We start from the raw sequence: 12,226 nt of genomic DNA on the forward strand, positions 1-12,226 counted from the left end.
AAGGACATGCGAACGCGATAACACTACGAAGTGGAACGAATTACGAGGACCCATTGATCCTAGAACTCAAAACGCACCCATGTCACAACAAGAGCCAAAGGAAACCCAAAAGACATCAACCGATGATCAAACTGCTAAGACCAATGAGAGAAACAACGAAGTGGAACCTGAAAAAGAGAAACCTTACGTTCCACCACCACCTTATAAGCCACCAATTCCTTATCCTCAGAGATTAGCTAAATCAAAAACCGAAGCGCAATTTAAAAGATTTTTAGAACTTCTGAAACAATTAAACATAACCATACTGTTCACAGAAGCCATAACTGAAATGCCTTCGTACGCTAAATTCCTAAAAGAAATCCTATCAAACAAAAAGAAACTCGAGGATAACGAAACTGTAACGCTTACCGCTGAATGTAGCGCTATCATCCAAAATAACATGCCTCCAAAACTGAAAGATCCTGGTAGTTTCTCTATACTCTGCGTAATAGGAAAAACCATCATAGAGAAAGCCCTGTGCGATTTAGGAGCCAGTGTTAGTTTGATGCCTCTTTCAACCTGTAAGAAACTAAATCTGGGTGAGCTTAAAGCAACGAGAATGTCTCTTCAATTAGCTGACCGTTCAGTCAAATACCCTATAGGAATGTTAGAAAATATCCCTGTTCGTGTAGGTCAATTCTACATCCCAACTGATTTCATCATTATGGATATCCAAGAAGATTCTAACATCCCGATCATACTAGGAAGACCATTCTTAGCAACCGCTGGTGCAATCATAGATGTCAAGCGAGGAAAGCTTACTTTCGAAGTAGGAGAAGAGAAAATAGAATTTATACTTTCCCAATTCCTAAAAGCACCCTCTATAATTGACACATGCTGCTCTGCCGACATAATCGACGAGTGTGTTAATGAAATAAAATCCGAACCAAATAAGGAAACCGAGATCCTAAAAATTCTTATACCGCCAATCTTTGAAGATGACAACTGGCGTGGGGAATATCAAGATGACCATCTGAGTGAATGTTTAGCCTTAACTCCTGATCCTATACCTGGACCGAAGAAACCTGCTATAGAACTGAAAACACTGCCTACCGATCTTAGATACGAATTCCTGGACGAAGAACGTAACCGACCAGTTATAGTTAACGCTGACTTAGGACAAACCGAGACTGTAAAATTACTTACTGTCCTGAGAAAATACCCAACCGCTTTAGGATATAACATATCAGATTTGAAAGGAATAAGTCCTTCCCTCTGTATGCACCGCATTATGCTCGAAGACGATTGTAAAACCTCTAGAGAACATCAAAGGCGAATAAATCCTATTATGAGCGATGTGTTTAAAAAGGAAATCCAAAAACTTCTAGAAGCCGGAATAATATATCCTATATCCGATAGTAAATGGGTTAGTCCTGTTCATGTCGTACCAAAGAAAGGAGGAGTTACTGTAATCACTAACGCAAAAGGCGAATCTGTAGCGCAACGTACCCAAACTGGATGGAGAATGTGCATTGACTATAGGAAGCTAAACAAAGCTACCCGAAAAGACCATTTCCCTTTACCTTTCATAGATCAAATGCTTGAACGCCTAGCTAAACACTCACATTTCTGTTATCTGGATGGATACTCCGGATTTTTCCAAATTCCTATCCACCCTGACGACCAAGAGAAGACCACATTTACCTGTCCTTATGGTACATTCGCTTATAGACGAATGCCTTTTGGGCTTTGGAATGCACCCGCGACCTTCCAAAGATGCATGATGGCAATATTTGCCGACTTCCTAGATGGAATAATGGAGGTCTTTATGGACGACTTCTCTGTCTGTGGAGGAAGTTTTGAAACATGTTTAGAGAACCATGAATTGGTACTTAAACGATGCGTAAGCGTTAACCTAGTCCTTAATTGGGAAAAGTGCCATTTCATGGTTCGACAAGGAATTGTACTTGGACACATTGTATCTGATAGAGGGATCGAAGTAGATAAAGCCAAAATCGAAATTATCGAAAACCTTCAACCTCCCAAAACTGTTAGAGAAATAAGAAGTTTTCTAGGACACGCTGGTTTTTACCGACGTTTCATTAAGGATTTCTCTAAAATAACCAAACCCTTAACTGAATTACTAATGAAAGACGCCGAATTTATTTTTACTGATAAATGCACTGAAGCATTTCATACGCTTAAACGAGTATTAATCTCTGCGCCAATTATGCAACCTCCCGACTGGAATGAGCCTTTCGAAATAATGTGTGACACAAGTGATTATGCTGTAGGAGTCGTTCTAGGGCAAAGAAAAGATAAGAAACTACATGTCATATACTATGCGAGTAGAACCCTAGACGAAGCTCAAATGAATTATGCCACGACAGAAAAAGAATTATTAGCTGTCGTATTCGCATTAGACAAGTTCCGTTCTTACCTGGTAGGAGCCAAAATAATCATATACACTGACCACGCTGCCATTAGGTACCTCCTAACCAAGAAAGACGCCAAACCGAGATTGTTGAGATGGATCCTGTTATTACAAGAGTTCGACTTGGAAATTAAAGATAAAAAGGGAACTGAAAATGTCGTAGAAGATCACCTCTCTCGAATGGAAAATCTGAAACCCGAACAAGTACCAATTGACGATGATTTCCCTTATGAAAGACTCATCACTCAGTTAGAAGCCAATGAATTCGAACCATACCATCCAAACACTGAAACCAACAAATTAGCAGAAATAGCTTTAGCCCGCTCTGACACACCTTGGTATGCAGATTTCGTAAACTACCTAGCTGCTGGTGTGCTTCCTCCTGATCTAAGTTACCAACAGAAGAAGAAATTCTTCCATGACCTAAAACATTACTATTGGGACGACCCACTCCTGTTCAAAAGAGGCCCCGATGGAATCTTTAGACGTTGTGTACCCGAGGAAGAAATAGGAAGTATAATAACACACTGCCATTCTGCACCGTGTGGAGGACACCATAACACATCTAGAACCTGCGCCAAAATACTTCAATCTGGACTCTTCTGGCCCAACCTGTGGAAAGATGTTTATTTTGCTGTACTAAACTGTGATAGATGCCAACGAACCGGAAAAATTTCGAGACGCGATGAAATGCCTCAAAAGGGCATTCTGGAAGTAGAAATATTTGACGTCTGGGGAATAGACTTTATGGGTCCATTTCCGTCATCGTTTGGAAATCAATATATACTCGTAGCCGTCGATTACGTTTCAAAATGGATAGAAGCTATCGCTTCTCCTACAAACGATACACGAGTAGTTATCAAACTCTTCAAAAACGTCATCTTTCCTAGGTTCGGTGTGCCAAGACTGGTAATTAGCGATGGTGGGTCCCATTTCATTTCAAGAATACTTGAGAAACTCCTTCGAAAATATGGAGTAAATCATCGAATAGCTACACCATACCATCCACAAACAAGCGGACAAGTAGAAGTATCTAACCGCGAAATAAAACAAATATTGGAGAAAACTATTGCTATATCTAGAAAAGATTGGTCAACCAAGCTAAATGAAGCTTTATGGGCTTATAGAACAGCTTTCAAAACTCCAATAGGAACTACCCCATTCAAACTCGTTTATGGAAAATCATGCCACCTCCCGGTAGAGTTAGAACATAAAGCCTATTGGGCCATTAAGAACTTAAACCTAAACTACACTGCCGCTGGTGAGAAACGACTTCTAGACATAAACGAGTTAGAAGAACTTAGACAAGACGCTTACGAAAATGCCAAAATCTATAAAGAGAGAACGAAAAAATGGCACGACAAGCGTATATCTAGGAAAAATTTTAGCATAGGCGATAAAGTACTTTTGTTTAATTCTAGACTAAAATTATTTCCTGGGAAGTTACGATCTAGATGGTCTGGTCCTTTCGAAATAACTAACATATTTCCGAGCGGAGCGATAGAAATCAAAGGAGAAACCATCAAACCTTTTGTCGTAAATGGGCAACGTCTTAAGTATTACCATCATCTCGAACACGATGAAAACATCGAACTTTTTAAACTTGACGAGCTGCCCGCTCATTCGAAAAAATAGTTTTCTATTTTTAAAATCGTCGAGCTTACGACATAAAACAAAGCGCTTGGTGGGAGACAACCCACATTTATTTATTCTTTTATTTTATTTTTATTTTTAACCTTTTATTTTCATTTAAATAATCTATTCTATTTTTAATTATTTTAATTTTAATCATTTTTACATTTTTCCTACATTTTATAATAACTACTATAATTATAACTGCTATCTTAATTCGAGAAAATATTCCCTTTTTATAATTATATTTATTATTATAATTTGTTACATTTTTATATATTTTTTATTTTTTTTATTTTTCTTCCTTTTAAATCAACACTAGCCTAGTTCTAACTTAATCTTAATATTTTCAACTTCTAGGTTTTCTTAACTACTAACTAAGATGCAAGCAGTCGATAATATGGAAGTTGTGTTCCGTGGTAGAGGACAAGAAGCAAGATTTGATAAGCTGGCTGAAAGACAAATGGATTTGACTTGCTACCCTCACCAACCGACTATGGTAAGACTTGGTATCGAAGAAAGCGTTCTACACCTGCTAAACCAAATTGGTTGGACTGGTTCTCACCTGTTCCGCAAGTTTAGTACCTACCGGAAGCTCACTCTGGAATTCTTGAGTTCCCTGACCTATCTTCCTAACTGTGGACAAGGACTGAGAAAAGGAGTCATTCTCTTTAAACTCTTTGGTATGGAATTTAACTTTTGCATCCGAGATTTTGCTGAAATGCTAGAGCTACCTCATGGATCAGATGCATACACCCATGTAGCTGAAGATAGCCTTGCGTACTGGGAGTTGGAACGATATTGGGGCAAGATCACTGGAAAGGACAACCCTGAAGAGAACGAATTCCAATCTGAGAACATCCATAACCCCGCTTTCAGATACTTCCATAAGATCATTGCTCATTACATCTTTGGTAAACCCGATAATGTCACTGAAGTTTCTAGAGAGAGTTATTCATCATGTTCTGCTCCTCTCAGAATCGCCCGGTCAATGCCATCGCATTCATGCTAACAAACTTCGAGCGCATCATGCAAGACGAAGTTTCACCTATTAGGATCGGCGGATTTGTCACTATGATTGCTAATGCTATAGGAATGAGAGTACCTTTGCTTAGATTGACACCTCTTGGTTCCCACAATTCTATGGACATTCACTTCTGCTTTAACTGAGGTATCATCGGTAACCTTGGACCTGATCAGTTTGATTTGCTCATTGATAACAAAGTATTGTATCAGTTCACCTTACCGAGTCCAAGGACGAGTGTGCACAACCCTGCTAACTGGCTTTACTATGGTCAGATTCCTGAGAGGGAACCCTCACCTGAAACCCCTCAAGCTTATGAACATTTTGATGAGGAAATGCACGTATCAGAATCTGAGCCCGAAACTCCTCCTGGATATTATGACCCTAATCCTGAAGATGAACCCATTCCTGATTATGAACCTCTTTCTGAAGATGAACCTATACCCGAGTATGAGCCTGAAACTCCTTCTGAAGATTCTGCTGATGATTACACTGTTGATATGACTGATGTCGAGCTCGAGCCACAACAACCCGCTGCATCCACCGCATCAGTGAACCAAAGAATGCCTAATCAGAACACACACGAGCAAGCCATCACTGCACTGCAACAAGATGTACAACATGTGCGCAACGAGCTACACACTTTGCAAATGCACTTCTTCGATTTCATCGACACCGTCAATGCTCAATTCGACGAAGTCTTCAAACACATTTACTCTAATGTGCACAACAATAGACGTGGCTAGATGTTACCATTTAGATTTTTAGATTTTATTTCTAGTTTTAGTAATTTCAATTTCTAGTTTAGATTTCACTTTCTGCACTTTTACATTCTATTTCTGTCAACACTCAGTACCAGTTTAATATTAAATGCAAAATTTTATTCATTACTGCTACTGTGTTATACTGCATTACTATTAACTGCTATGTATTCCTGTTTACCATATTTTTGCTGTTTATAGTATGATACAATGACACTGTACTGAGCTAGTATTCTGTATTAATGCTACTGTCAGAACTGGTCCACACCTGCACGCGTGAAACCCACTTACCTGAGCTAGGAGACGCACGTCTCCATTCATGTGGGACCAGCAGTCTGCACGCATAGGACAGGAGACGCACGTCTCCATGCCTGTCCCCCAGCAGACTGGCTGCCTGAGACGCGCGCCTTCCCAAGGCCAGCAGTCTGCACCTTTTGACCACGCAGAAGACTCTCTTTACTCCCCATTTTGAATTTTGAATTTGAATTTCAAAATTCATCATTCAATCTTCTTCATTCTTCCCATTATTTCTTCCATTTAAACACCATAAACCTCATTCATCCTCCATCATTCACCTCTTTAAATCTACATCATTTCCCATTCTTCTATTCCATTCAAACTGCAAACATCACCATAATTCCATTTTAATTCTACATTAACCGCACCATTTTCAAACCTCGCTATAAAACCACACCACCACTACTCTTATTCTTCACAACCTCCATACCATTTTCTACTGTTCTATTCTTCATTCTATTTTTCTTTTCAAACTCACGATGCCTCCACGTTCAATCATCCGTAGTGTGCGTCCAGAGAGACCACCCCCTAACCTTAACAATATTATTTTCCGTGAAGATGACAACGATGCTCAAAGAACCAAATACCTCGCGTTCTATGAATGTTCGGTTGTTCCCACAAAATTTGTGAACATCGAATGTCTAGAAACTCTGGGTCTCATTGATGGTGTCACCCGTTTACTCACTAAATCTAGCCTACACCATCTTTGTACCGAACCCGTACCAACTTATGAGCCGCTCGTCTTGGAGTTCTTGAGTTCTTTCAACTACGACACTCCTTCTGATCAACCACTCTCAACCGGTAGCATCCAATTTCGGATGTTCAACCGTGAATATACTCTGGATCAAGAAGTAGTGGCTACGTACTTGCATTTTAATAATGCACCAAATGCTCTCCGCATAATTTTTCAAGAACTCAATGGTCGTTCATGGGAACAACATGCTTTCGACCTTTGGTTTAATCTCACTGGCGAAGTTCCTACTAGTTGGAGGGCTCTACATGCTTCTCACATTCAAAACCCCGCTATACGTTATTTTCAACGTGTTTTGGGGCATACTATTTTTGCGAGACCCAACAACCATAAGGTAAATCAGCATGAATTATTTTTCCTTTATTGTGCGCTAAACAATCTCCGTTTCAATACCGCACCTTTTATGCTCCAACACATCCAAAGTTGCGTCAACGCCCCCGCTACAAATCCCTTCCTGTTTGGCGGTATTATTACTTCCTTGGCCTGTGCCTTAGGTCTTGGTGATGAACTCATCTCCCTCTCTCATCTTATGATGCCTGCTCAATCACTCGACCTCACTTATTGTCGTGACTCCCACTTGGTTTCACCCCGCCATGATGGCCGATACACCTTGGTCGTCAACAAAGTTCTGATTCCTTATGTCGTCCTTCCATGCCCAGAAAGAATCAACATCCGATATGTTCAGCGTTGGAGGCTTATTGAAGACAATCCTCAAGACAACCAACCTGAACATCCTAATGAACCTATGGATGCAAATGAAGAAGAACTCAACCAAGAACAAGCTGATATTAACCAACCTCCTCAAAACAACCCTCCGCCTATCACTCTTGATGCCATGTATGCTGCAATTCAACGACAAGACCACATATTTCAAGCTATGCAGACAAACCAAAATGAAACACTAAGGCTTATTCGAGAGATACAACAAGAGCACCGTGACTATGCTATTAGGAACGAAGGCCAATACACTGAAATTGCTACACAATTGCATGATCTTAACATTCGTGTGAGTGGCTCTCCTACTAATAGACGTCGCCGTGTTCGTACAAGAGGCGCAAGCAGTTCTCGCAACCGCAACACTGAGGAGTAGTTCTCATGCATTGAGGACACTGCATCATTTAAGTCTGGGGGAGTCGTATTACTTGCTTTAGTTTTATTTCCTTTTAGTTTATTTCCTTTCCTTTTAGTTTATTTCCCTTCATTGTAATGTTTTTCTAATTCAATAAAGAATATTTATGGAATTTCAAGTATTATCTTTATAATTCCGTAGTTATTTCAATTTCTTCCATTTTCTTGAGCCATAACAAAATTTTTGCTCCTAAACGATAAAATGCAAAACCCCACACGTTCGAGAAATACGAAGCTACTCAAACAACAAACGCATAGAAATTGACTTAGATTCAAGTCAATATCCTTATTGTCCCAACACTCTAAAACCCCCAAGTATGCGTAACCGATTTGAATACCCTTTATACCGAAATCATCGACTTTAATTTAATTTTTTTGAAGTAACCCTTAATAGTTTATTCTAGCAGTCGGCACCGTCTTAGATACAAACTACGCAGAGAGTCGATGAATATAAGTGTATGATCCTCATAATAATAATTATGTGCTTAACCGTAATAAGAAATGTGCCTACTAAGTAAGATGATCCTCACAAGATCATTTAACCTAACGGTCGCAAATCTCAAATACAAAAAAAAATAAAAAATTAAAAACTCATTGTTGATTGGTTCAGAAGTCATCTGGTACTGAACGTGGTAGGAGGGACTATTGTCCGATTCCCCGCGATCTACAAATGAGCGCTAAGGAGTATACCACATAATTGTGCCAGAACTCCATAAGAAGGATCATAGTCACTAACCGACTACTCTGCTATGTGCGTGTCAAGATAATGGGCTTAATGTGATTGCGCGCGAATGAAAAGGGTAAAACATGATGACGAGTCAAGGTCGAGCTATAATGGCATGATTCGGATTGGTATGCATACTGGGAGTTGTCTAGTGTCGCTACTATAAGTTTATTGCTAGGATCTATAACATTATCTTAAAACAAGAACATTATGTAGCTGAGTATGACCGAACGACGTGGTGGAAGCATATTTCATTTCGCTGTCCTCCTATCTTTATCTTGTTATTTTGCTTGAGGACAAGCAAAGGTTCAAGTCTGGGGGAATTTGATAACACGATTTTATATCGTATATTTAGCTTGAAATCCATAGATATTTATAGCATTTTCCGTTTATTATGCTGATTTATTATGATATTACGCGAGTTTTTGCTTTGTTTCAGGTTTTACACTCTTATTATGACTATTTGTGAAAAGGAGAAGAAATGGAGCTAAAACGACCACTATTTGTGCCTAAAAGATGAAAAATGGGTGCTGAAGTAAAAAGGGAGTGCAAATAAGGCCCAAATATGCTAAAGAAGACCCAAAGGCCCAAAGGAGACGAACCAGCCCACTGAAGATCAAATGTGCGTGGCCCAAACCACACAAGCAAGTGGAGACGCACGTCTCCACATCTCATTGGCCACGTCAGCAAAAGGGAGACGCACGTCTCCAGTCCCCTACATTCTCTCCACTTGAGACGCACGTCTCAAGTCTTCAACGAAGCTTCCCCAAGAATCGGAGACGCACGTCTCCGAGTCCAAGTCTGCTGGAGCTCCTCTTTTCACGCAATCCAACTGCAAAGCCTCGCCTATAAATAGAGGCAGATACTTCACTTCAACCTGTCCGATTTCCTGCTAACGAAGTGCTGCCGAAATTGTACCGTGCATTATATTTTCTGCTTTCCTTTAATTCAAACAGTTATTTTCTCACAACGATTTCTACACCGGAAATTGTTGTGAACCTTTTATAAATCTAGCCTTACGTTAGATTTATCGCCTTTTATTTTCCCTGTTTTATTTTCCGTCCGTTTAAATCCCGAAGAACGATCCAGCCAACCTGTGGTGGAAGTTCAGTACTCGAAGATTCAGTTTCAATTTATTTAATTCAGGTTTAATATTTACTGCCTTTATTTTTATATTTATTTGCATGATATATTATATGCCAATTAACATGCCTTTTATTATAAGCCAAATTAATTCATGCATGCTTAACTGTATTAATATGTCTGGCTAAATTACTAAGGTATCGGTATGTAAAGTAAGTTAACCGTAGGGATCCGAAATAAATTGGCTTAATTATGTTTTGTTAATTATCACCTGTTTTTGGTTTGTATGTCTAATTTAATTAGTAAGTCTTAAGAGCAATAGAGCGAAAGTTTGAGGTCTTAAGACGGTCAAAGGTTAAAATCAATAGAGCGAAAGTTTGAGATCTTTAACTGGATAGTAGACATAGGACATTAGTTTTAAGGATGGCGAAAGTGTGTTAAAACTAATTAGAACTTATTTATTTTCAAAAATTATTTTTACACCCGAGCGGGATGGCGAAAGCGTACGTTAGGGATATTAGCATGTTCCGAGTCAACAGAGCGAAAGTTTGAGATTAGGAGATTTAAATAGATAACAACTTCATAAAACAGGCATTTTATTAATTACGTTGTTTCCAAAAAGCTTTTCTAAAATCTAATGGGATGGCGAAAGCGTACATTAGGATTAGGATAGTAATCTAAATCAACAGAGCGAAAGTTTGAGACGAGGATTTTTAACCAATTGAATTAGTAAAGATTTTTAATTAAATTATGCAAAAGCCAATGGACCTTCGGATCACCTTAAGTTAAACGAAATACATGCTGATATCTATCTTTTATTATATTCTTTATTTCTCACAATCACTTTCCCTTAGGAACAATCGAAATATTAGTAGCCCTAGCTTTACATAGTAACCTTAGATAACGGTAGATCGATTCATAGTCCTTGTGGATTCGATATCTTTTAAAACTACACGACACGACTGTGCACTTGCAGTCATCAGATTAATAGACACGTAAAGTCGCGATCAGAGAGTCGTTATTCTTTTGTTCTCAGCCATATAGGCCGAAATTTTTTCGAAGAATGAAGACTCAGAAATAATCAACATCTTCGTTCCAGCCTAAAGGCCGTGTTTCTGTTGATTTTTCCTTTTCAAAGTCTCCCATGATCTCACGATCCCATTGAAAACCATTAGGGTGGAGAATCATAAAGTATAGAGCATTCTTGTTTCGGGAGTAAGCATCTTCAGCTGGGCTACATGGGCTTATATTTCCCAGATTCCGGTCGAAGTTTTCCTTATCCACTTGGTTCACTTTTCTCATGAAGTAACTTTGGTCAGCTTCTATGTTCTCCACTATGCCATCTGCTCTCCAGATAGATACCCTCTGATGCATGGTCGAAGGTACTGCCCCGATACCGTGGATCCATTCCCTTCCAAGGAGCAAGTTGTAGTTGGCCTTCATTGGTACCACCATGAACATGGTAGGCCTCGTGATTGATCTCACAGTTAAATCCACTTGAATCACTCCCAGAGTATGTCCTATTTTCCCTTCGTAGTTTGATAAAACCATATTATGGGGTTTTACGTCTGTATCAAAAATTCCTAACTTTTTCAGCATAAATTGGGGCATGAGATTCACTGCAGCTCCTCCGTCCACCAGAACTTTATTTACTCCCACTTGTTCGATTTTGACCCTTATATAGAGAGGTTTGAGGTGGTTCTGCATCCCTTGATGTGGTCGCTCGAACTGGGCATTTTGTTAGAACATGAAATATTCTGATCAATATTTCTAGTTTTGATGATAACATTATATATGAATTTTGTATAAGACAATATGGTACTCTAATTATTCATGTTTTCCATTTCAGGAAAAGTCTAAAAGAGTATGCACAAAATCAGCATTCAGAAGCTCTGACCTAGAAGATATGGATGACTTCATCAGAACATGGTCTGGAAGACATCAGAAGATGGTCTTGAAGGCATCAGAAGATGGCAATCAGAAGTAAGGCTCTGAAGATCTGATGGTATCACGCTACAAAGCACTTCCAAAGTCTAATGACTAAAGTTGCATTTGCACCAACGCTGAAGACTCTGATATTCAAACGTCATTCTAATAGTTTGAGTCCAGAAGCAAGTACAAGATGAAAAGGCTAGAACGTCAAATCTGTCTGACTGACAAAAGGAACGTTAGAAGCTACAAAAGGCAAAGTCAGCAATAGCAGTTGAAGCATGGCTCAAGGTAGTTGACAAAAGAGTGAAACATTAAATGCAGCAGTGTACTATTCATGCAAAGTATTAAATGCTACTCAAAGGTCACATTTCTCACTGCCTATATAAAGAAGTTCTGATGCTGAAGCAGCTAACAACTCTCGCTCCAAGTAACCTTACGCTGCCAAATTAACTCCAAACGTTGTCACACAAAAACAACAAAG

At 39.2% G+C, this 12,226-nt stretch overlaps 1 protein-coding gene across 1 annotated transcript; it reads right to left on the reverse strand.

Moving 5' to 3' along the window:
- Positions 1-10,884: 10,884 nt before the first annotated feature.
- On the reverse strand, positions 10,885-11,520 carry LOC131635051 (uncharacterized). The gene has a single exon (XM_058905655.1). It carries the CDS (start codon positions 11,518-11,520, stop codon positions 10,885-10,887), a length of 636 nt encoding a protein of 211 aa, XP_058761638.1.
- Between the last annotated feature and the right edge of the window lie 706 nt (positions 11,521-12,226).

The sequence above is a fragment of the Vicia villosa genome, unplaced genomic scaffold, assembly GCF_029867415.1.
Source record: "Vicia villosa cultivar HV-30 ecotype Madison, WI unplaced genomic scaffold, Vvil1.0 ctg.001416F_1_1, whole genome shotgun sequence".
NCBI classification, from domain to species: domain Eukaryota; kingdom Viridiplantae; phylum Streptophyta; class Magnoliopsida; order Fabales; family Fabaceae; genus Vicia; species Vicia villosa.

Bases quoted from the DNA above. Each gene is read 5' to 3' on its own strand.
- LOC131635051 (XM_058905655.1), bottom strand. From the start codon at position 11,520: ATGCAGAACCACCTCAAACCTCTCTATATAAGGGTCAAAATCGAACAA.